The sequence below is a fragment of the Oncorhynchus nerka genome, linkage group LG10 (genome assembly GCF_034236695.1).
Source record: "Oncorhynchus nerka isolate Pitt River linkage group LG10, Oner_Uvic_2.0, whole genome shotgun sequence".
NCBI classification, from domain to species: domain Eukaryota; kingdom Metazoa; phylum Chordata; class Actinopteri; order Salmoniformes; family Salmonidae; genus Oncorhynchus; species Oncorhynchus nerka.
This window is the reverse complement of record NC_088405.1, coordinates 100,653,448-100,677,669: the sequence shown is the minus strand read 5'-3', so window position 1 is coordinate 100,677,669 and position 24,222 is coordinate 100,653,448. Positions and strand designations below refer to the sequence as shown.

General features: G+C 45.7%; 1 protein-coding gene across 1 annotated transcript in view; it reads left to right on the top strand.

Annotated features, from left to right (window-relative positions):
* LOC135573814 (hormonally up-regulated neu tumor-associated kinase homolog A-like) overlaps positions 1-24,222 on the top strand; it is a 78,029-nt gene that overhangs the window by 28,878 nt on the left and 24,929 nt on the right. Inside the window, 3 exon segments of the mRNA XM_065024017.1 lie at positions 8,810-8,952; positions 16,128-16,277; positions 16,547-16,602. Coding sequence (XP_064880089.1) covers positions 8,810-8,952; positions 16,128-16,277; positions 16,547-16,602 — 349 coding nt within the window.

Sequence of the window (24,222 nt, the reverse complement as noted above, 5' to 3'; positions counted from 1 at the left end):
GAGACAGACCAGGACAGGTTACTATATACAGGAAGTGGAGACAGACCAGGACAGGTTACTATATACAGGAAGTGGAGACAGACCCAGGACAGGTTACTATATACAGGATGGTATGGAGAAAGACCAGGACAGGTTACTATATACAGGATGGTATGGAGACAGACCAGGACAGGTTACTATATACAGGAAGTTGAGACAGACCAGGACAGGTTACTATATACAGGATGTTATGGAGACAGACCAGGACAGGTTACTATATACAGGGAGTGGAGACAGACCAGGACAGGTTACTATATACAGGAAGTTGAGACAGACCAGGACAGGTTACTATATACAGGAAGTGGAGACAGACCAGGACAGGTTACTATATACAGGATGGTATGGAGACAGACCAGGACAGGTTACTATATACAGGGAGTTGAGACAGACCAGGACAGGTTACTATATACAGGGAGTTGAGACAGACCAGGACAGGTTACTATATACAGGAAGTGGAGACAGACCAGGACAGGTTACTATATACAGGATGGTATGGAGACAGACCAGGACAGGTTACTATATACAGGAAGTGGAGACAGGACAGGTTACTATATACAGGAAGTGGAGACAGGACAGGTTACTATATACAGGAAGTGGAGACAGGACAGGTTACTATATACAGGAAGTGGAGACAGACCAGGACAGGTTACTATATACAGGAAGTGGAGACAGACCAGGACAGGTTACTATATACAGGAAGTGGAGACAGACCAGGACAGGTTACTATATACAGGAAGTTGAGACAGACCAGGACAGGTTACTATATATAGGAAGTGGAGAAAGACCAGGACAGGTTACTATATACAGGAAGTGGAGAAAGACCAGGACAGGTTACTATATACAGTAAGTGGAGAAAGACCAGGACAGGTTACTATATACAGGGAGTTGAGACAGACCAGGACAGGTTACTATATACAGGAAGTTGAGACAGACCAGGACAGGTTACTATATACAGGAAGTTGAGACAGACCAGGACAGGTTACTATATACAGTAAGTGGAGAAAGACCAGGACAGGTTACTATATACAGTAAGTGGAGAAAGACCAGGACATGTTACTATATACAGGAAGTGGAGACAAACCAGGACAGGTTACTATATACAGGAAGTGGAGACAGACCCAGGACAGGTTACTATATACAGGAAGTGGAGACAGACCAGGACAGGTTACTATATACAGGGAGTTGAGACAGACCAGGACAGGTTACTATATACAGGAAGTTGAGACAGACCAGGACAGGTTACTATATACAGGGAGTTGAGACAGACCAGGACAGGTTACTATATACAGTAAGTGGAGACAGACCAGGACAGGTTACTATATAGAGGAAGTGGAGACAGACCAGGACAGGTTCCTATATACAGGATGGTATGGAGACAGACCAGGACAGGTTACTATATACAGGGAGTTGAGACAGACCAGGACAGGTTACTATATACAGGATGGTATGGAGACAGACCAGGACAGGTTACTATATACAGGAAGTGGAGACAGACCAGGACAGGTTACTATATACAGGAAGTGGAGACAGACCAGGACAGGTTACTATATACAGGAAGTGGAGACAGATCAGGACAGGTTACTATATACAGGAAGTGGAGTCAGATCAGGACAGGTTACTATATACAGTAAGTGGAGACAGACCAGGACAGGTTACTATATACAGGAAGTGGAGACAGACCAGGACAGGTTACTATATACAGGAAGTTGAGACAGACCAGGACAGGTTACTATATACAGGAAGTGGAGACAGACCCAGGACAGGTTACTATATACAGGAAGTGGAGTCAGATCAGGACAGGTTACTATATACAGTAAGTGGAGACAGACCAGGACAGGTTACTATATACAGGATGGTATGGAGACAGACCAGGACAGGTTACTATATACAGTAAGTGGAGACAGACCAGGACAGGTTACTATATACAGGAAGTTGAGACAGACCAGGACAGGTTACTATATACAGTAAGTGGAGACAGACCAGGACAGGTTACTATATACAGTAAGTGGAGACAGACCAGGACAGGTTACTATATACAGGAAGTGGAGAAAGACCAGGACAGGTTACTATATACAGGGAGTTGAGACAGACCAGGACAGGTTACTATATACAGGCAGTTGAGACAGACCCAGGACAGGTTACTATATACAGTAAGTGGAGAAAGACCAGGACAGGTTACTATATACAGGAAGTGGAGACAGGACAGGACAGGTTACATTATACAGGAAGTGGAGACAGGACAGGTTACTATATACAGGAAGTGGAGACAGGACAGGTTACTATATACAGTAAGTGGAGAAAGACCAGGACAGGTTACTATATACAGTAAGTGGAGAAAGACCAGGACAGGTTACTATATACAGGAAGTTGAGACAGACCCAGGACAGGTTACTATATACAGTAAGTGGAGAAAGACCAGGACAGGTTACTATATACAGGAAGTGGAGACAGACCAGGACAGGTTACTATATACAGGAAGTGGAGACAGACCAGGACAGGTTACTATATACAGGATGTTATGGAGACAGACCAGGACAGGTTACTATATACAGGATGGTATGGAGTCAGATCAGGACAGGTTACTATATACAGGAAGTGGAGACAGACCAGGACAGGTTACTATATACAGGATGATATGGAGTCAGATCAGGACAGGTTACTATATACAGGGAGTTGAGACAGACCTGGACAGGTTACTATATACAGGAAGTGGAGACAGACCTGGACAGGTTACTATATACATGCAGTTGAGACAGACCAGGACAGGTTACTATATACAGGAAGTTGAGACAGACCAGGACAGGTTACTATATACAGGGAGTTGAGACAGACCAGGACAGGTTACTATATACAGGAAGTTGAGACAGACCCAGGACAGGTTACTATATACAGGAAGTGGAGACAGACCAGGACAGGTTACTATATACAGGAAGTGGAGACAGACCAGGACAGGTTACTATATACAGGAAGTGGAGACAGACCCAGGACAGGTTACTATATACAGGATGGTATGGAGAAAGACCAGGACAGGTTACTATATACAGGATGGTATGGAGACAGACCAGGACAGGTTACTATATACAGGAAGTTGAGACAGACCAGGACAGGTTACTATATACAGGATGTTATGGAGACAGACCAGGACAGGTTACTATATACAGGGAGTGGAGACAGACCAGGACAGGTTACTATATACAGGAAGTTGAGACAGACCAGGACAGGTTACTATATACAGGAAGTGGAGACAGACCAGGACAGGTTACTATATACAGGATGGTATGGAGACAGACCAGGACAGGTTACTATATACAGGGAGTTGAGACAGACCAGGACAGGTTACTATATACAGGGAGTTGAGACAGACCAGGACAGGTTACTATATACAGGAAGTGGAGACAGACCAGGACAGGTTACTATATACAGGATGGTATGGAGACAGACCAGGACAGGTTACTATATACAGGAAGTGGAGACAGACCAGGACAGGTTACTATATACAGGAAGTGGAGACAGACCAGGACAGGTTACTATATACAGGAAGTGGAGACAGACCAGGACAGGTTACTATATACAGGATGGTATGGAGACAGACCAGGACAGGTTACTATATACAGGAAGTGGAGACAGACCAGGACAGGTTACTATATACAGGAAGTGGAGACACACCAGGACAGGTTACTATATACAGGAAGTGGAGACAGACCAGGACAGGTTACTATATACTATATACAGGGAGTTGAGACAGACCAGGACAGGTTACTATATACAGGAAGTGGAGACACACCAGGACAGGTTACTATATACAGGAAGTGGAGACACACCAGGACAGGTTACTATATACAGGAAGTGGAGACAGACCAGGACAGGTTACTATATACAGGAAGTGGAGAGAGACCAGGACAGGTTACTATATACAGGATGGTATGGAGACAGACCAGGACAGGTTACTATATGCAGGGAGTTGAGACAGACCAGGACAGGTTACTATATACAGGGAGTTGAGACAGACCAGGACAGGTTACTATATACAGGAGGTCATGGAGACAGACCAGGACAGGTTACTATATACAGGGAGTTGAGACAGACCAGGACAGGTTACTATATACAGGGAGTTGAGACAGACCAGGACAGGTTACTATATACAGGGAGTTGAGACAGACCAGGACAGGTTACTATATACAGGAAGTGGAGACAGACCAGGACAGGTTACTATATACAGGAAGTTGAGACAGACCAGGACAGGTTACTATATACAGGATGGTATGGAGACAGACCAGGACAGGTTACTATATACAGGGAGTTGAGACAGACCAGGACAGGTTACTATATACAGGGGTATGGAGACAGACCCAGGACAGGTTACTATATACAGGAAGTGGAGACAGACCAGGACAGGTTACTATATACAGGATGGTTGAGACAGACCAGGACAGGTTACTATATACAGGAAGTTGAGACAGACCAGGACAGGTTACTATATACAGGAAGTTGAGACAGACCAGGACAGGTTACTATATACAGGAAGTTGAGACAGACCAGGACAGGTTACTATATACAGGATGGTATGGAGACAGACCAGGACAGGTTACTATATACAGGAAGTTGAGACAGACCAGGACAGGTTACTATATACAGGAAGGAGACAGACCAGGACAGGTTACTATATACAGGAGACAGACCAGGACAGGTTACTATATACAGGAAGTGGAGACAGACCAGGACAGGAAGGTTTACTATATACAGGAAGTGGAGACAGACCAGGACAGGTTACTATATACAGGAAGTGGAGACACACCAGGACAGGTTACTATATACAGGAAGTGGAGACAGACCAGGACAGGTTACTATATACAGGAGTCATGGAGACAGACCAGGACAGGTTACTATATACAGGAAGTGGAGACAGACCAGGACAGGTTACTATATACAGGACAGACCAGGACAGGTTACTATATACAGGAAGTGGAGACAGACCAGGACAGGTTACTATATACAGGAAGTGGAGACAGACCAGGACAGGTTACTATATACAGGAAGTTGAGACAGACCAGGACAGGTTACTATATACAGGAAGTGGAGACAGACCAGGACAGGTTACTATATACAGGAAGTTGAGACAGACCAGGACAGGTTACTATATACAGGAAGTGGAGACACACCAGGACAGGTTACTATATACAGGAAGTGGAGACAGACCAGGACAGGTTACTATATACAGGAAGTGGAGAGAGACCAGGACAGGTTACTATATACAGGATGGTATGGAGACAGACCAGGACAGGTTACTATATGCAGGGAGTTGAGACAGACCAGGACAGGTTACTATATACAGGGAGTTGAGACAGACCAGGACAGGTTACTATATACAGGAGGTCATGGAGACAGACCAGGACAGGTTACTATATACAGGGAGTTGAGACAGACCAGGACAGGTTACTATATACAGGGAGTTGAGACAGACCAGGACAGGTTACTATATACAGGGAGTTGAGACAGACCAGGACAGGTTACTATATACAGGAAGTGGAGACAGACCAGGACAGGTTACTATATACAGGAAGTTGAGACAGACCAGGACAGGTTACTATATACAGGATGGTATGGAGACAGACCAGGACAGGTTACTATATACAGGGAGTTGAGACAGACCAGGACAGGTTACTATATACAGGATGGTATGGAGACAGACCCAGGACAGGTTACTATATACAGGAAGTGGAGACAGACCAGGACAGGTTACTATATACAGGAAGTTGAGACAGACCAGGACAGGTTACTATATACAGGAAGTTGAGACAGACCAGGACAGGTTACTATATACAGGAAGTTGAGACAGACCAGGACAGGTTACTATATACAGGAAGTTGAGACAGACCAGGACAGGTTACTATATACAGGATGGTACGGAGACAGACCAGGACAGGTTCCTATATACAGGAAGTTGAGACAGACCAGGACAGGTTACTATATACAGGATGGTATGGAGACAGACCCAGGACAGGTTACTATATACAGGAAGTGGAGACAGACCAGGACAGGTTACTATATACAGGAAGTGGAGACAAACCAGGACAGGTTACTATATACAGGATGGTATGGAGACAGACCAGGACAGGTTACTATATACAGGAAGTGGAGACAGACCAGGACAGGTTACTATATACAGGAAGTGGAGACAGACCAGGACAGGTTACTATATACAGGAAGTGGAGACAGACCAGGACAGGTTACTATATACATGGAGTTGAGACACACCAGGACAGGTTACTATATACAGGAAGTGGAGACACACCAGGACAGGTTACTATATACAGGAGGTCATGGAGACAGACCAGGACAGGTTACTATATACAGGATGGTATGGAGACAGACCAGGACAGGTTACTATATACAGGAAGTGGAGACAGACCAGGACAGGTTACTATATACAGGAAGTTGAGACAGACCAGGACAGGTTACTATATACAGGAAGTGGAGACAGACCAGGACAGGTTACTATATACAGGAGGTCATTTAGACAGACCAGGACAGGTTACTATATACAGGATGGTATGGAGACAGACCCAGGACAGGTTACTATATACAGGAAGTGGAGACAGACCAGGACAGGTTACTATATACAGGGAGTTGAGACAGACCAGGACAGGTTACTATATACAGGAAGTGGAGACAGACCAGGACAGGTAACTATATACAGGAAGTGGAGAAAGACCAGGACAGGTTACTATATACAGGAAGTGGAGACACACCAGGACAGGTTACTATATACAGGAAGTGGAGAAAGACCAGGACAGGTTACTATATACAGGAAGTGGAGACAGATGAGTTCAGGCTGCCTCAGAGAGTGGCGAAGTCGGGCTGTCTCAGAGAGTGGCGAGGTCGGACTGTCTCAGAGAGTGGCGAGGTCGGACTGCCTCAGAGAGTGGCGAGGTCGGACTGTCTCAGAGAGTGTCGAGGTCCGGCTGCCTCAGAGAGTGGCGAGGTCGGACTGTCTCAGAGAGTGTCGAGGTCCGGCTGCCTCAGAGAGTGGCGAAGTCGGGCTGTCTCAGAGAGTGGCGAGGTCCGGCTGCCTCAGAGAGTGGCGGGGTCGGGCTGCCTCAGAGAGTGGCGAGGTCGGGCTGCCTCAGAGAGTGGCGAGGTCGGGCTGCCTCAGAGAGTGGCGAAGTCGGGCTGCCTCAGAGAGTGGCGGGGTCGGGCTGCCTCAGAGAGTGGCGAGGTCAGGCTGTCCTTAAAAGACACACCCTTTCCCCTCATCCCTCAAATGAAGTGGATACTTCTGATGGCGTATCATGACGTCTGACTTTACACTTGCAGGGCGAGAATTCATTTGAAATGGATTAAATGATTTAAATGGCCCGCCCTTGGCCGGAAATGTTTCACTTGTTCGTCCCGTGACGATTGTGTTTTCTGCCACTGGTAGCTTGTGGGTGCTTTTATATGCTCTATGTAACAGTATAACTTTAGACCGTCCCCTCGCCCATACCCGGGCTCGAACCAGGGACCCTCTGCACACATCAACAACCGTCATCCACGAAGCATCGTTACCCATCGCTCCACAAAAGCCGCGGCCCTTGCAGAGCAAGGGGGAACTACTACTTCAAGGTCTCAGAGCAAGTGATGTCACCGATTGAAACGCTATTTAGTGCGCACCTCCGCTAACTAAGCTAGCTGTTTCACATCTGTTACACTCACCCCCCTTTTGACCTCCTCCTTTTCCGCAGCAACCAGTGATCCGGGTCACGGCACCAATGTAACAGTATAACTTTAGACCGTCCCCTCGCCCATACCCGGGCGCGAACCAGGGACCCTCTGCACACATCAACAACAGTCACCCTCGAAGCATCGTTACCCATCGCTCCACAAAAGCCGCGGCCCTTGCAGAGCAAGGGGGAACTACTACTTCAAGGTCTCAGAGCGAGTGACGTCACCGATTGAAACGCTATTTAGCGCGCACCACCGCTAACTAAGCTAGCTGTTTCACATCCGTTACATCAGAACCACCGCTAACTAAGCTAGCTGTTTCACATCCGTTACATCAGAACCACCGCTAACTAAACTAGCCGTTTCACATCCGTTACATCTACAGCCAATTATAATTGCATGTCTACTTATATTAAATATATAATTATTAATAGATGCCTGCTGTGTGATAGCTAGCAAATTAATTAGCTAACTAACGTTAGCCTGCCTACTTTATGATAGCTAGCAAATGAATTAGCTAACTAACGTTAGTCTGCCTACTTTATGATAGCTAGCAAATTAATTAGCTAACTAACGTTAGCATGCCTAGCTGGAAGTTCTGAAGAAGGAAAATGTTTCATTTCTACAATTTTCAGAAGTTAACTAAACAAAAACATACTTTAACATTGATGTCCTTGTGTCTTCATGTGCATTCGCTGCACAATTTCTAACTTATTTACATTCGTTTTTACTTACACTTGTATGTTGTCTTCTCCATATTGTCGTTGAGGGTTCAAGTTTTGGCTGACTCTTCTTAGCGGAGGTACAATCATTGTGAATTGAATTATGGGGCGTTTCAGGCCCCGAAGTGAACATAATTGTACACTCGCAAAAAGCTGAGGGGCTTACGTTGCAAACCTCCCTTGTCTGGCTAATCATTTGGACCGACGACAAATATGGCCGCGGGGATTCCCCCAAGGGCAAGAGGCGAGGGTAGGAGAGAGTGTCTTTAATGAGTTTGAAACGCAGCCAGAATCTAGACTGATTTGTGTATTTTTTTCTCACTCCCCCCACCTCCTCCCTGTCCCAGGTCGCGGTAAAGGTGATCGATAAGAGGAAGGCGAAGAAGGACTCTTACGTGACTAAGAACCTCCGTAGAGAAGGTCAAATCCAACAGATGATCAGACATCCCAACATCACCCAGCTGCTGGACATACTGGAGACTGAGAACAGGTACTATACTATACTATACTGGACATACTGGAGACTGAGAACAGGTACTATACTATACTGGACATACTGGAGACTGAGAACAGGTACTATACTATACTATACTGGAGACTGAGAACAGGTACTATACTATACTGGAGACTGAGAACAGGTACTATACTATACTGGAGACTGAGAACAGGTACTATACTATACTGGACATACTGGAGACTGAGAACAGGTACTATACTATACTGGACATACTGGAGACTGAGAACAGGTACTATACTATACTATACTGGACATACTGGAGACTGAGAACAGGTACTATACTATACTGGAGACTGAGAACAGGTACTATACTATACTGGAGACTGAGAACAGGTACTATACTATACTGGACATACTGGAGACTGAGAACAGGTACTATACTATACTATACTGGACATACTGGAGACTGAGAACAGGTACTATACTATAATATACTGGACATACTGGAGACTGAGAACAGGTACTATACTATACTGGACATACTGGAGACTGAGAACAGGTACTATACTATACTGGAGACTGAGAACAGGTACTATACTATACTGGACATACTGGAGACTGAGAACAGGTACTATACTATACTGGAGACTGAGAACAGGTACTATACTATACTATACTGGACATACTGGAGACTGAGAACAGGTACTATACTATACTATACTGGACATACTGGAGACTGAGAACAGGTACTATACTATACTATACTGGACATACTGGAGACTGAGAACAGGTACTATACTATACTATACTGGAGACTGAGAACAGGTACTATACTATACTGGAGACTGAGAACAGGTACTATACTATACTGGACATACTGGAGACTGAGAACAGGTACTATAATATACTATACTGGACATACTGGAGACTGAGAACAGGTACTATACTATACTATACTGGACATACTGGAGACTGAGAACAGGTACTATACTATACTGGACATACTGGAGACTGAGAACAGGTACTATACTATACTGGAGACTGAGAACAGGTACTATACTATACTGGACATACTGGAGACTGAGAACAGGTACTATACTATACTGGAGACTGAGAACAGGTACTATACTATACTGGACATACTGGAGACTGAGAACAGGTACTATACTATACTGGACATACTGGAGACTGAGAACAGGTACTATACTATACTATACTGGACATACTGGAGACTGAGAACAGGTACAATACTATACTATACTGGACATACTGGAGACTGAGAACAGGTACTATACTATACTATACTGGAGACTGAGAACAGGTACTATACTATACTATACTGGAGACTGAGAACAGGTACTATACTATACTATACTGGACATACTGGAGACTGAGAACAGGTACTATACTATACTGGAGACTGAGAACAGGTACTATACTGGAGACTGAGAACAGGTACTATACTATACTGGAGACTGAGAACAGGTACTATAATATACTATACTGGAGACTGAGAACAGGTACTATACTATACTGGAGACTGAGAACAGGTACTATACTATACTATACTGGAGACTGAGAACAGGTACTATACTATACTGGAGACTGAGTACAGGTACTATACTATACTATACTGGAGACTGAGAACAGGTACTATACTATACTGGAGACTGAGAACAGGTACTATACTATACTATACTGGAGACTGAGAACAGGTACTATACTATACTATACTGGAGACTGAGAACAGGTACTATACTATACTATACTGGAGACTGAGAACAGGTACTATACTATACTGGAGACTGAGAACAGGTACTATACTGGAGACTGAGAACAGGTACTATACTATACTGGAGACTGAGAACAGGTACTATACTATACTATACTGGAGACTGAGAACAGGTACTATACTATACTGGACATACTGGAGACTGAGAACAGGTACTATACTATACTGGATACTGGACTGAGAACAGGTACTATACTATACTGGATACTGGAGACTGAGAACAGGTACTATACTATACTGGAGACTGATACTGGAGACTGAGAACAGGTACTATACTATACTGGACATACTGGAGACTGAGAACAGGTACTATACTATACTGGACATACTGGAGACTGAGAACAGGTACTATAATATACTATACTGGAGACTGAGAACAGGTACTATACTATACTGGACATACTGGAGACTGAGAACAGGTACTATACTATACTGGACATACTGGAGACTGAGACTGAGAACAGGTACTATACTATACTGGAGACTGAGAACTGAGAACAGGTACTATACTATACTGGAGACTGAGAACAGGTACTATACTATACTGGAGACTGAGAACAGGTACTATACTATACTATACTGAGACTGAGAACAGGTACTATACTATACTGGACATACTGGAGACTGAGAACAGGTACTATACTATACTGGACATACTGGAGACTGAGAACAGGTACTATACTATATACTATACTGGACATACTGGAGACTGAGAACAGGTACTATACTATACTGGAGACTGAGAACAGGTACTATAATATACTATACTGAGACTGAGAACAGGTACTATACTATACTGGACATACTGGAGACTGAGAACAGGTACTATACTATACTGACTGACATACTGGAGACTGAGAACAGGTACTATAATATACTGGACATACTGGAGACTGAGAACAGGTACTATACTATACTATACTGGACAGAACAGGTACTGGAGACTGAGAACAGGTACTATACTATACTGGACATACTGGAGACTGAGAACAGGTACTATACTATACTGGAGACTGGAGAACAGGTACTATACTATACTGGACATACTGGAGACTGAGAACAGGTACTATACTATACTATACTGGACATACTGGAGACTGAGAACAGGTACTATGAGAACTATATACTATACTGGACATACTGGAGACTGAGAACAGGTACTATACTATACTGGATACTGGACATACTGGAGACTGAGAACAGGTACTATACTATACTGGAGACTGAGAACAGGTACTATACTATACTGGACATACTGGAACAGACTGAGACTGAGAACAGGTACTATACTATACTGGAGACTGAGAACAGGTACTGGAGACTGAGAACAGGTACTATACTATACTACATACTGGAGACTGAGAACAGGTACTATAATATACTATACTGGAGATACTGGAGACTGAGACAGGTACTATACTATACTATACTGAGACATACTGGGAGACTGAGAACAGGTACTATACTATACTGGACATACTGGAGACTGAGAACAGGTACTATAATATACTGGACATACTGGAGACTGAGAACAGGTACTATACTATACTATACTGGAGACTGAGAACAGGTACTATACTATACTGGAGACTGAGAACAGGTACTATAATATACTATACTGGACATACTGGAGACTGAGAACAGGTACTATACTATACTGGACATACTGGAGACTGAGAACAGGTACTATACTATACTGGACATACTGGAGACTGAGAACAGGTACTATACTATACTATACTGGACATACTGGAGACTGAGAACAGGTACTATAATATACTATACTGGACATACTGGAGACTGAGAACAGGTACTATACTATACTATACTGGAGACTGAGAACAGGTACTATACTATACTATACTGGAGACTGAGAACAGGTACTATACTATACTATACTGGAGACTGAGAACAGGTACTATACTATACTGGAGACTGAGAACAGGTACTATACTATACTGGAGACTGAGAACAGGTACTATACTATACTGGAGACTGAGAACAGGTACTATACTATACTATACTGGAGACTGAGAACAGGTACTATACTATACTGGACATACTGGAGACTGAGAACAGGTACTATACTATACTATACTGGACATACTGGAGACTGAGACCAGGTACTATACTATACTGGACATACTGGAGACTGAGAACAGGTACTATACTATACTGGACATACTGGAGACTGAGAACAGGTACTATAATATACTATACTGGACATACTGGAGACTGAGAACAGGTACTATACTATACTGGAGACTGAGAACAGGTACTATACTATACTGGAGACTGAGAACAGGTACTATACTATACTGGAGACTGAGAACAGGTACTATACTATACTGGAGACTGAGAACAGGTACTATACTATACTATACTGGACATACTGGAGACTGAGACCAGGTACTATACTATACTGGACATACTGGAGACTGAGAACAGGTACTATACTATACTGGACATACTGGAGACCGAGAACAGGTACTGTACTATACTGGAGACTGAGAACAGGTACTATACTATACTGGAGACTGAGAACAGGTACTATACTATACTGGAGACTGAGAACAGGTACTATACTATACTGGAGACTGAGAACATACTATACTATACTGGAGACTGAGAACAGGTACTATACTATACTGGATACTGGACATACTATACTGGACATACTGGAGACTGAGAACAGGTACTACTATACTATACTGGACATACTGGAGACTGAGAACAGGTACTATACTACTATACTGGACATACTGAGAACAGAACAGGTACTATACTGGATGAGAACTATACTATACTATACTGGAGACTGAGAACAGGTACTATACTATACTACATACTGGAGACTGAGAACAGGTACTATACTATACTATACTGGACATACTGGAGACTGAGAACAGGTACTATACTATACTATACTGGACATACTGGAGACTGAGAACAGGTACTATACTATACTATACTGGACATACTGGAGACTGAGAACAGGTACTATACTGTACTATACTGGAGACTGAGAACAGGTACTATACTATACTATACTGGACATACTGGAGACTGAGAACAGGTACTATACTATACTGGAGACTGAGAACAGGTACTATACTATACTATACTGGAGACTGAGAACAGGTACTATAATATACTGGACATACTGGAGACTGAGAACAGGTACTATACTATACTATACTGGACATACTGGAGACTGAGAACAGGTACTATAATATACTGGACATACTGGAGACTGAGAACAGGTACTATACTATACTATACTGGACATACTGGAGACTGAGAACAGGTACTATAATATACTGGACATACTGGAGACTGAGAACAGGTACTATAATATACTGGACATACTGGAGACTGAGAACAGGTACTATACTATACTGGAGACTGAGAACAGGTACTATACTATACTGGAGACTGAGAACAGGTACTATACTAGAGACTGAGAACAGGTACTATACTATAGACTACTTGATGTACTGGAGACTGAGAACAAGTACTATACTATATTATACTATACTGGAGACTGAAAACAGGTACTATACTATAGACTACTTGACGAACTGGAGACTGAGAACAGGTACTATACTATACAATAGACTACTGGGCATACTATCATCAGTTATGACCTGGTGATGGAGATGTGTCCTGTCATCATCAGTTACTACCTGATGATGGAGTTGTGTCCTGTCATCATCAGTTACTACCTGGTGATGGAGTTGTGTTCTGTTATCATCAGTTACTACCTGGTGATGGAGTTGTGTTCTGTCATCATCAGTTACTACCTGGTGATGGAGTTGTGTTCTGTCATCATCAGTTAATACCTGGTGATGGAGTTGTGTTCTGTCATCATCAGTTAATACCTGGTGATGGAGTTGTGTTCTGTTATCATCAGTTACTACCTGATGATGGAGTTGTGTCCTGTCATCATCAGTTACTACCTGATGATGGAGTTGTGTCCTGTCATCATCAGTTACTACCTGGTGATGGAGTTGTGTTCTGTTATCATCAGTTACTACCTGGTGATGGAGTTGTGTTCTGTCATCATCAGTTACTACCTGGTGATGGAGTTGTGTTCTGTCATCATCAGTTAATACCTGGTGATGGAGTTGTGTTCTGTCATCATCAGTTACTACCTGGTGATGGAGTTGTGTCCTGTCATCATCAGTTACTACCTGGTGATGGAGTTGTGTTCTGTTATCATCAGTTACTACCTGGTGATGGAATTGTGTTCTGTTATCATCAGTTAATACCTGATGATGGAGTTGTGTCCTGTCATCATCAGTTACTACCTGATGATGGAGTTGTGTCCTGTCATCATCAGTTACTACCTGGTGATGGAGTTGTGTTCTGTTGTCATCAGTTACTACCTGGTGATGGAGTTGTGACCTGTCATCATCAGTTACTACCTGGTGATGGAGTTGTGTCCTGTCATCTGTTATCATCAGTTACTACCTGGTGATGGAGTTGTGTTCTGTTATCATCAGTTACTACCTGGTGATGGAGTTGTGTTCTGTTATCATCAGTTACTACCTGGTGATGGAGTTGTGTTCTGTTATCATCAGTTACTACCTGGTGATGGAGTTGTGTTCTGTTATCATCAGTTACTACCTGGTGATGGAGTTGTGTCCTGTTATCATCAGTTAATACCTGGTGATGGAGTTGTGTTCTGTTATCACCAGTTACTACCTGGTGATGGAGTTGTGTTCTGTTATCATCAGTTACTACCTGGTGATGGAGTTGTGTTCTGTTATCATCAGTTACTACCTGGTGATGGAGTTGTGTCCTGTCATCTGTTATCATCAGTTACTACCTGGTGATGGAGTTGTGTCCTGTCATCTGTTATCATCAGTTACTACCTGGTGATGGAGTTGTGTCCTGTCATCATCAGTTACTACCTGGTGATGGAGTTGTGTTCTGTTATCATCAGTTACTACCTGGTGATGGAGTTATGTTCTGGTATCATCAGTTACTACCTGGTGATGGAGTTGTGTCCTGTTATCATCAGTTACTACCTGGTGATGGAGTTATGTTCTGGTATCATCAGTTACTACCTGGTGATGGAGTTGTGTCCTGTTATCATCAGTTACTACCTGGTGATGGAGTTGTGTTCTGTTATCACCAGTTACTACCTGGTGATGGAGTTGTGTTCTGTTATCATCAGTTACTACCTGGTGATGGAGTTGTGTTCTGTTATCATCAGTTACTACCTGGTGATGGAGTTGTGTTCTGTTATCATCAGTTACTACCTGGTGATGGAGTTGTGTTCTGTTATCATCAGTTACTACCTGGTGATGGAGTTGTGTCCTGTCATCATCAGTTACTACCTGGTGATGGAGTTGTGTTCTGTTATCATCAGTTACTACCTGGTGATGGAGTTGTGTTCTGTTATCATCAGTTACTACCTGGTGATGGAGTTGTGTCCTGGAGGAAACCTCATGAACCGGATCTACGATAAGAAGAAGCTGGACGAGAGAGAGACTCAGAAATACGTACGACAGCTGGTGATGGCTGTGGAACATCTGCACAGAGCTGGAGTGGTGCACAGGTACACACACACACACACACACAGGTAGACACACACACACACACACCCACCCACACACACAGGTAGACACACACACACCCACCCACCCACCCACAGGTAGACACACACACACACAATGTAGGGAGGACAGTCTGAGTGATCAGTCTATACTACTACATTGACAAGTCTATACTACTACATTGACAGTCGGTCGCAGTGTGTGTGTGGTCACTGTGCTGATAAGGTTGACCTCTGTGTTCTGTGTTGACCTCTGTGTGTCTGTCTCACAGGGACCTGAAAATTGAAAACCTGCTGTTGGACGAACAGGAACACATCAAGCTCATAGGTACAACTGTTTAATTAACCAACCCTGCTCTGTGTTAACCAACCCTGCTCTCTCTCTGTGTTAACCAACCCTGCTCTGTGTCTGTGTTAACCAACCCTGCTCTGTGTTAACCAACCCTGCTCTGTCTGTGTCTGTGTTAACCAACCCTGCTCTGTGTTAACCAACCCTGCTCTGTGTTAACCAACCCTGCTCTGTCTGTGTCTGTGTTAACCAACCCTGCTCTGTGTTAACCAACCCTGCTCTGTCTCTGTGTTAACCAACCCTGCTCTGTGTTAACCAACCCTGCTCTGTCTCTGTGTTAACCAACCCTGCTCTGTGTCTGTATTAACCAACCCTGCTCTGTGTTAACCAACCCTGCTCTGTGTCTGTGTTAACCAACCTTGCTCTGTGTTAACCAACCCTGCTCTGTCTCTGTGTTAACCAACCCTGCTCTGTCTCTGTGTTAACCAACCCTGCTCTGTGTTAACCAACCCTGCTCTGTGTATGTGTTAACCAACCCTGCTCTGTGTCTGTGTTAACCAACCCTGCTCTGTCTCTGTGTTAACCAACCCTGCTCTGTCTCTGTGTTAACCAACCCTGCTCTGTCTCTGTGTTAACCAACCCTGCTCTGTGTCTGTGTTAACCAACCCTGCTCTGTGTCTGTGTTAACCAACCCTGCTCTGTCTCTGTGTTAACCAACCCTGCTCTGTCTCTGTGTTAACCAACCCTGCTCTGTCTGTGTTAACCAACCCTGCTCTGTGTCTGTATTAACCAACCCTGCTCTGTGTCTGTTAACCAACCCTGCTCTGTCTCTGTGTCTGTGTTAACCAACCCTGCTCTGTATCTGTGTCTATATTAACCAACCCTGCTCTGTGTCTGTTAACCAACCCTGCTCTGTCTGTGTCTGTATTAACCAACCCTGCTCTGTCTCTGTGTTAACCAAGCCTGCTCTGGCTCTGTGTCTGTGTTAACCAAGCCTGCTCTGTCTCTGTGTTAACCAACCCTGCTCTGTCTCTGTGTTAACCAACCCTGCTCTGTCTCTGTGTCTGTGTTAACCAACCCTGCTCTGGCTCTGTGTTAACCAACCCTGCTCTGTCTCTGTGTGTGTTAACCAACCCTGCTTTGTCTCTGTGTGTGTGTTAACCAACCCCTGCTTTGTCTCTGTGTGTGTGTGTGGGGGGGGTGTTAACCAACCCCTGCTTTGTCTCTCTGTGTGTGTGTGTGTGTGTGTTAACCAACCCCTGTTTTGTCTCTCTCTCTGTGTGTGTGTGTTAACCAACCCCTGCTTTGTCTCTCTGTGTGTGTGTTAACCAACCCCTGCTTTGTCTCTCTGTGTGTGTTAACCAACCCCTGCTTTGTCTCTCTGTGTGTGTGTGTGTGTTAACCAACCCCTGCTTTGTCTCTCTGTGTGTGTGTGTGTTAACCAACCCCTGCTTTGTCTCTCTCTGTGTGTGTATGTGTTAACCAACCCTGCTTTGTCTCTCTGTGTGTGTGTGTGTGTGTTAACCAACCCCTGCTTTGTCTCTGTGTGTGGGGGGGGTGTTAACCAACCCCTGCTTTATCTCTCTGTGTGTGTGTGTGTGTGTTAACCAACCCCTGCTTTGTCTCTCTGTGTGTGTGTGTTAACCAACCCCTGCTTTGTCTCTCTCTGTGTGTGTGTTAACCAACCCCTGCTTTGTCTCTGTGTGTGTGGGGGGGGGGGTGTTAACCAACCCTGCTTTGTCTCTCTGTGTGTGTGTGTGTGTGTTAACCAACCCCTGCTTTGTCTCTGTGTGTGTGGGGGGGGGGGTGTTAACCAACCCCTGCTTTGTCTCTCTCTCTGTGTGTGTGTATGTGTTAACCAACCCCTGTTTTGTCTCTCTCTGTGTGTGTGTGTGTTAACCAACCCCTGCTTTGTCTCTCTGTGTGTGTGTTAACCAACCCCTGCTTTGTCTCTCTGTGTGTGTGTGTGTTAACCAACCCCTGCTTTGTCTCTCTCTGTGTGTGTGTGTGTTAACAAACCCCTGCTTTGTCTCTGTGTGCTTTGTCTCTCTCTGTGTGTGTGTTAACCAACCCCTGCTTTGTCTCTCTGTGTGTGTGTTAACCAACCCCTGCTTTGTCTCTGTGTGTGTGTGTGTGTGTTAACCAACCCTGCTCTGTCTCTCTGTGTGTGTGTGTTAACCAACCCCTGCTTTGTCTCTCTCTGTGTGTGTGTTAACCAACCCCTGCTTTGTCTTTGTGTGTGTGTTAACCAACCCTGCTCTGTCTCTGTGTCTGTGTTAACCAACCCTGCTCTCTCTCTGTGTTAACCAACCCTGCTCTTTCTCTGTCTCTGTGTTAACCAACCCTGCTCTGTCTCTGTGTTAACCAACCCTGCTCTGTGTCTGTTTTAACCAACCCTGATCTGTCTCTGTGTCTGTGTTAACCAACCCTGCTCTGTCTCTGTGTCTGTGTTAACCAACCCTGCTCTTTCTCTGTCTCTGTGTTAACCAACCCTGCTCTGTCTCTGTGTTAACCAACCCTCCTCTGTCTCTGTGTTAACCAACCCTGCTCTGTCTCTGTGTTAACCAACCCTGCTCTGTATCTGTCTGTTTTAACCAACCCTGATCTGTCTCTGTCTGTGTTAACCAACCCTGCTCTGTCTCTGTTAACCAACCCTGCTCTGTCTCTGTTAACCAACCCTGCTCTGTATCTGTCTGTTTTAACCAACCCTGCTCTGTATCTGTATGTTTTAACCAACCCTGATCTGTTTCTGTCTGTGTTAACCAACCCTGCTTTGTCTCTGTTAACCAACCCTGCTCTGTCTCTGTGTTAACCAACCCTGCTCTGTGTCTGTGTTAACCAACCCTGCTCTGTCTCTGTGTTAACCAACCCTGCTCTGTATCTGTCTGTGTTAACCAACCCTGCTCTGTCTCTGTCTGTGTTAACCAACCCTGCTCTGTCTCTGTGTTAACCAACCCTGCTCTGTCTCTGTGTGTGTTAACCAACCCTGCTCTGTCTCTGTGTTAACCAACCCTGCTCGGTCTCTGTGTCTGTGTTAACCAACCCTGCTCTGTCTCTGTGTGTGTTAACCAACCCTGCTCTGTCTCTGTGTTAACCAATCCTGCTCTGTCTCTGTGTCAACCAACCCTGCTCTGTCTCTGTGTGTGTTAACCAACCCTGCTCTGTCTCTGTGTCTGTGTTAACCAACCCTGCTCTGTCTCTGTGTCTGTGTTAACCAACCCTGCTCTGTCTCTGTGTCTGTGTTAACCAACCCTGCTCTGTCTCTGTCTGTGTTAACCAACCCTGCTCTGTCTCTGTGTTAACCAACCCTGCTCTGTCTCTGTGTGTGTTAACCAACCCTGCTCTGTCTCTGTGTTAACCAATCCTGCTCTGTCTCTGTGTCAACCAACCCTGCTCTGTCTCTGTCTGTGTTAACCAACCCTGCTCTGTCTCTGTGTTAACCAACCCTGCTCTGTCTCTGTGTGTGTTAACCAACCCTGCTCTGTCTCTGTGTTAACCAATCCTGCTCTGTCTCTGTGTCAACCAACCCTGCTTTGTCTCTGTGTGTGTTAACCAACCCTGCTTTGTCTCTGTGTGTGTTAACCAACCCCTGCTTTGTCTCTGTGTGTGTGTGTTAACCAACCCCTGCTTTGTCTCTCTGTGTGTGTGTGTGTTAACCAACCCCTGCTTTGTCTCTCTCTCTGTGTGTGTGTTAACCAACCCCTGCTTTGTCTCTCTCTGTGTGTGTGTTAACCAACCCCTGCTTTGTCTCTCTGTGTGTGTGTTAACCAACCCCTGCTTTGTCTCTCTCTCTCTCCGTGTGTGTGTGTGTGTGTTAACCAACCCCTGCTTTGTCTCTCTGTGTGTGTGTTAACCAACCCCTGCTTTGTCTCTCTGTGTGTGTGTTAACAAACCCCTGCTTTGTCTCTCTCTCTCTCTCTCTGTGTGTGTGTGTGTTAACCAACCCCTGCTTTTTTCTCTGTGTGTGTGTGTGGGTGTTAACCAACCCCTGCTTTGTCTCTCTGTGTGTGTGTGTGTGTGTGTGTGTGTGTGTGTGTGTTAACCAACCCTGCTCTGTCTCTCTGTGTGTGTGTGTGTGTTAACCAACCCCTGCTTTGTCTCTCTCTGTGTGTGTGTGTGTTAACCAACCCCTGCTTTGTCTCTCTGTGTGTGTGTGTGTGTTAACCAACCCCTGCTTTGTCTCTCTGTGTGTGTGTGTGTGTGTTAACCAACCCCTGCTATGTCTCTCTCTGTGTGTGTGGGTGTTAACCAACCCCTGCTTTGTCTCTGTGTGTGTGTGTGTGTTAACCAACCCCTGCTTTGTCTCTGTGTGTGTGTGTGTGTGTGGGTGTTAACCAACCCCTGCTTTGTCTCTGTGTGTGTGTGTGTGTTAACCAACCCCTGCTTTGTCTCTCTGTGTGTGTGTGTGTTAACCAACCCCTGCTTTGTCTCTCTGTGTGTGTGTTAACCAACCCCTGCTTTGTCTCTCAGTGTGTGGGTGTTAACCAACCCCTGCTTTGTCTCTGTGTGTGTGTGTTAACCAACCCCTGCTTTGTCTCTCTGTGTGTGTGTGTGTGTGTGTTAACCAACCCCTGCTTTGTCTCTCTCTGTGTGTGTGTGTGTGTGTTAACCAACCCCTGCTTTGTCTCTGTGTGTGTGTGTTAACCAACCCCTGCTTTGTCTCTCTGTGTGTGTGTGTGTGTGTGTGTTAACCAACCCCTGCTTTGTCTCTCTCTGTGTGTGTGTGTGTGTGTTAACCAACCCCTGCTTTGTCTCTGTGTGTGTGTGTGTGTGTGGGTGTTAACCAACCCCTGCTTTGTCTCTCTGTGTGTGTGTGTGTTAACCAACCCCTGCTTTGTCTCTGTGTGTGTGTGTGTGTGTTAACCAACCCCTGCTTTGTCTCTCTGTGTGTGTGTGTGTTAACCAACCCCTGCTTTGTCTCTGTGTGTGTGTGTTAACCAACCCCTGCTTTGTCTCTCTGTGTGTGTGTGTGTGTGTGTTAACCAACCCCTGCTTTGTCTCTCTCTGTGTGTGTGTGTGTGTGTTAACCAACCCCTGCTTTGTCTCTGTGTGTGTGTGTTAACCAACCCCTGCTTTGTCTCTCTGTGTGTGTGTGTGTGTGTGTGTGTGTGTGGGGGGGTGTTAACCAACCCTGCTTTGTCTCTCTGTGTGTGTGTGTGTGTTAACCAACCCCTGCTTTGTCTCTGTGTGTGTGGGTGTTAACCAACCCCTGCTTTGTCTCTCTCTGTGTGTGTGTGTGTTAACCAACCCCTGCTTTGTCTCTCTGTGTGTGTGTGTGTGTTAACCAACCCCTGCTTTGTCTCTCTGTGTGTGTGTGTTAACCAACCCCTGTGTTTGTCTCTGCTGTGTGTGTGTGTGTGTGTGTTAACCAACCCCTGCTTTGTCTCTGTGTGTGTGTGTGTGGTGTTAACCAACCCCTGCTTTGTCTGTGTGTGTGTGTGTGTGTGTGTGTGTTAACCAACCCCTGCTTTGTCTCTCTGTGTGTGTGTGTGTGTGTGTTAACCAACCCCTGCTTTGTCTCTCTCTGTGTGTGTGTGTGTGTGTTAACCAACCCCTGCTTTGTCTCTGTGTGTGTGTGTTAACCAACCCCTGCTTTGTCTCTGTGTGTGTGTGTGTGTGTGTGTGTGTTAACCAACCCCTGCTTTGTCTCTCTCTGTGTGTGTGTGCTTTGTGTTTGTCTCTGTGTGTGTGTTAACCAACCCCTGCTTTGTCTCTGTGTGTGTGTGTTATATGTAACCAACCCCTGCTTTGTCTCTGTGTGTGTGTGTTAACCAACCCCTGCTTTGTCTCTGTGTGTGTGTGTGTGTGTGTGTGTTAACCAACCCCTGCTTTGTCTCTCTCTCTGTGTATTTTATATGTAACAAATTCAGCTGCAAAAGTCTCAGTTCCAGGAGTTAAAGTTGCCATCTTCTGCAGAGGCTAAACAAACAGGCAGAAGATGACAACAGTAGCTGGGTCAGACAGAACCTCTGGTGCCTCCAGTAGCTGGGTCAGACAGAACCTCTGGTGTCCAGTAGCTGGGTCAGACAGAACCTCTGGTGTCCAGTAGCTGGGTCAGACAGAACCTGGTGTCTCCAGTAGCTGGGTCAGACAGAACCTCTGGTGTCTCCAGTAGCTGGGTCAGACAGAACCTCTGGTGTCTCCAGTAGCTGGGTCAGACAGAACCTCTGGTGTCCAGTAGCTGGGTAGCTGGGTCAGACAGAACCTCTGGTGTCTCCAGTAGCTGGGTCAGACAGAACCTCTGGTGTCTCCAGTAGCTTGGTCAGACAGAACCTCTGGTGTCTCCAGTAGCTGGGTCAGACAGAACCTCTGGTGTCTCCAGTAGCTGGGTCAGACAGAACCTCTGGTGTCTCCAGTAGCTGGGTCAGACAGAACAGAACCATCTCTGGTAGCTCTGTCTCAGTAGCTGGTCAGACAGAACCTCTGGTGTCTCCAGTAGCTGGGTCAGACAGAACCTCTGGTGTCTCCAGTAGCTGACAGAACCTCTGGGTCAGACAGAACCTCTGGTGTCCAGTAGCTGGGTCAGACAGAACCTCTGGTGTCTCCAGTAGCTCTGGTGGTCTGGGTCAGACAGAACCTCTGGCTGGGTCAGACAGAACCTCTGGTGTCCAGCTGGGTCAGACAGAACCTCTGGTGTCCCAGTAGCTGGTGACAGAACCTCTGGTGTCAGTAGCTGGGTCAGACAGAACCTCTGGTGTCTCAGTAGCTGGGTCAGACAGAACCTCTGGTGTCTCCAGTAGCTGGGTCAGACAGAACCTCTGGTGTCTCCAGTAGCTGGGTCAGACAGAACCTCTGGTGTCTGGTGTCCAGTAGCTGGGTCAGACAGAACCTCTGGTGTCTCCAGTAGCTGGGTCAGACAGAACCTCTGGTGTCCAGTAGCTGGGTCAGACAGAACCTCTGGTGTCTCCAGTAGCTGGGTCAGACAGAACCTCTGGTGTCTCCAGTAGCTGGGTCAGACAGAACCTCTGGTGCTCCAGTAGCTGGGTCAGACAGAACCTCTGGTGTCTCCAGTAGCTGGGTCAGACAGAACCTCTGGTGTCCAGTAGCTGGGTCAGACAGAACCTCTGGTGTCTCCAGTAGCTGGGTCAGACAGAACCTCTGGTGTCTCCAGTAGCTGGGTCAGACAGAACCTCTGGTGTCTCCAGTAGCTGGGTCAGACAGAACCTCTGGTGTCTCCAGTAGCTGGGTCAGACAGAACCTCTGGTGTCTCCAGTAGCTGGGTCAGACAGAACCTCTGGTGTCTCCAGTAGCTGGGTCAGACAGAACCTCTGGTGTCTCCAGTAGCTGGGTCAGACAGAACCTCTGGTGTCTCCAGTAGCTGGGTCAGACAGAACCTCTGGTGTCTCCAGTAGCTGGGTCAGACAGAACCTCTGGTGTCTCCAGTAGCTGGGTCAGACAGAACCTCTGGTGTCTCCAGTAGCTGGGTCAGACAGAACCTCTGGTGTCTCCAGTAGCTGGGTCAGACAGAACCTCTGGTGTCTCCAGTAGCTGGGTCAGACAGAACCTCTGGTGTCTCCAGTAGCTGGGTCAGACAGAACCTCTGGTGTCTCCAGTAGCTTGGTCAGACAGAACCTCTGGTGCCTCCAGTTGCTGGGTCAGACAGAACCTCTGGTGTCTCCAGTAGCTGGGTCAGACAGAACCTCTGGTGTCTCCAGTAGC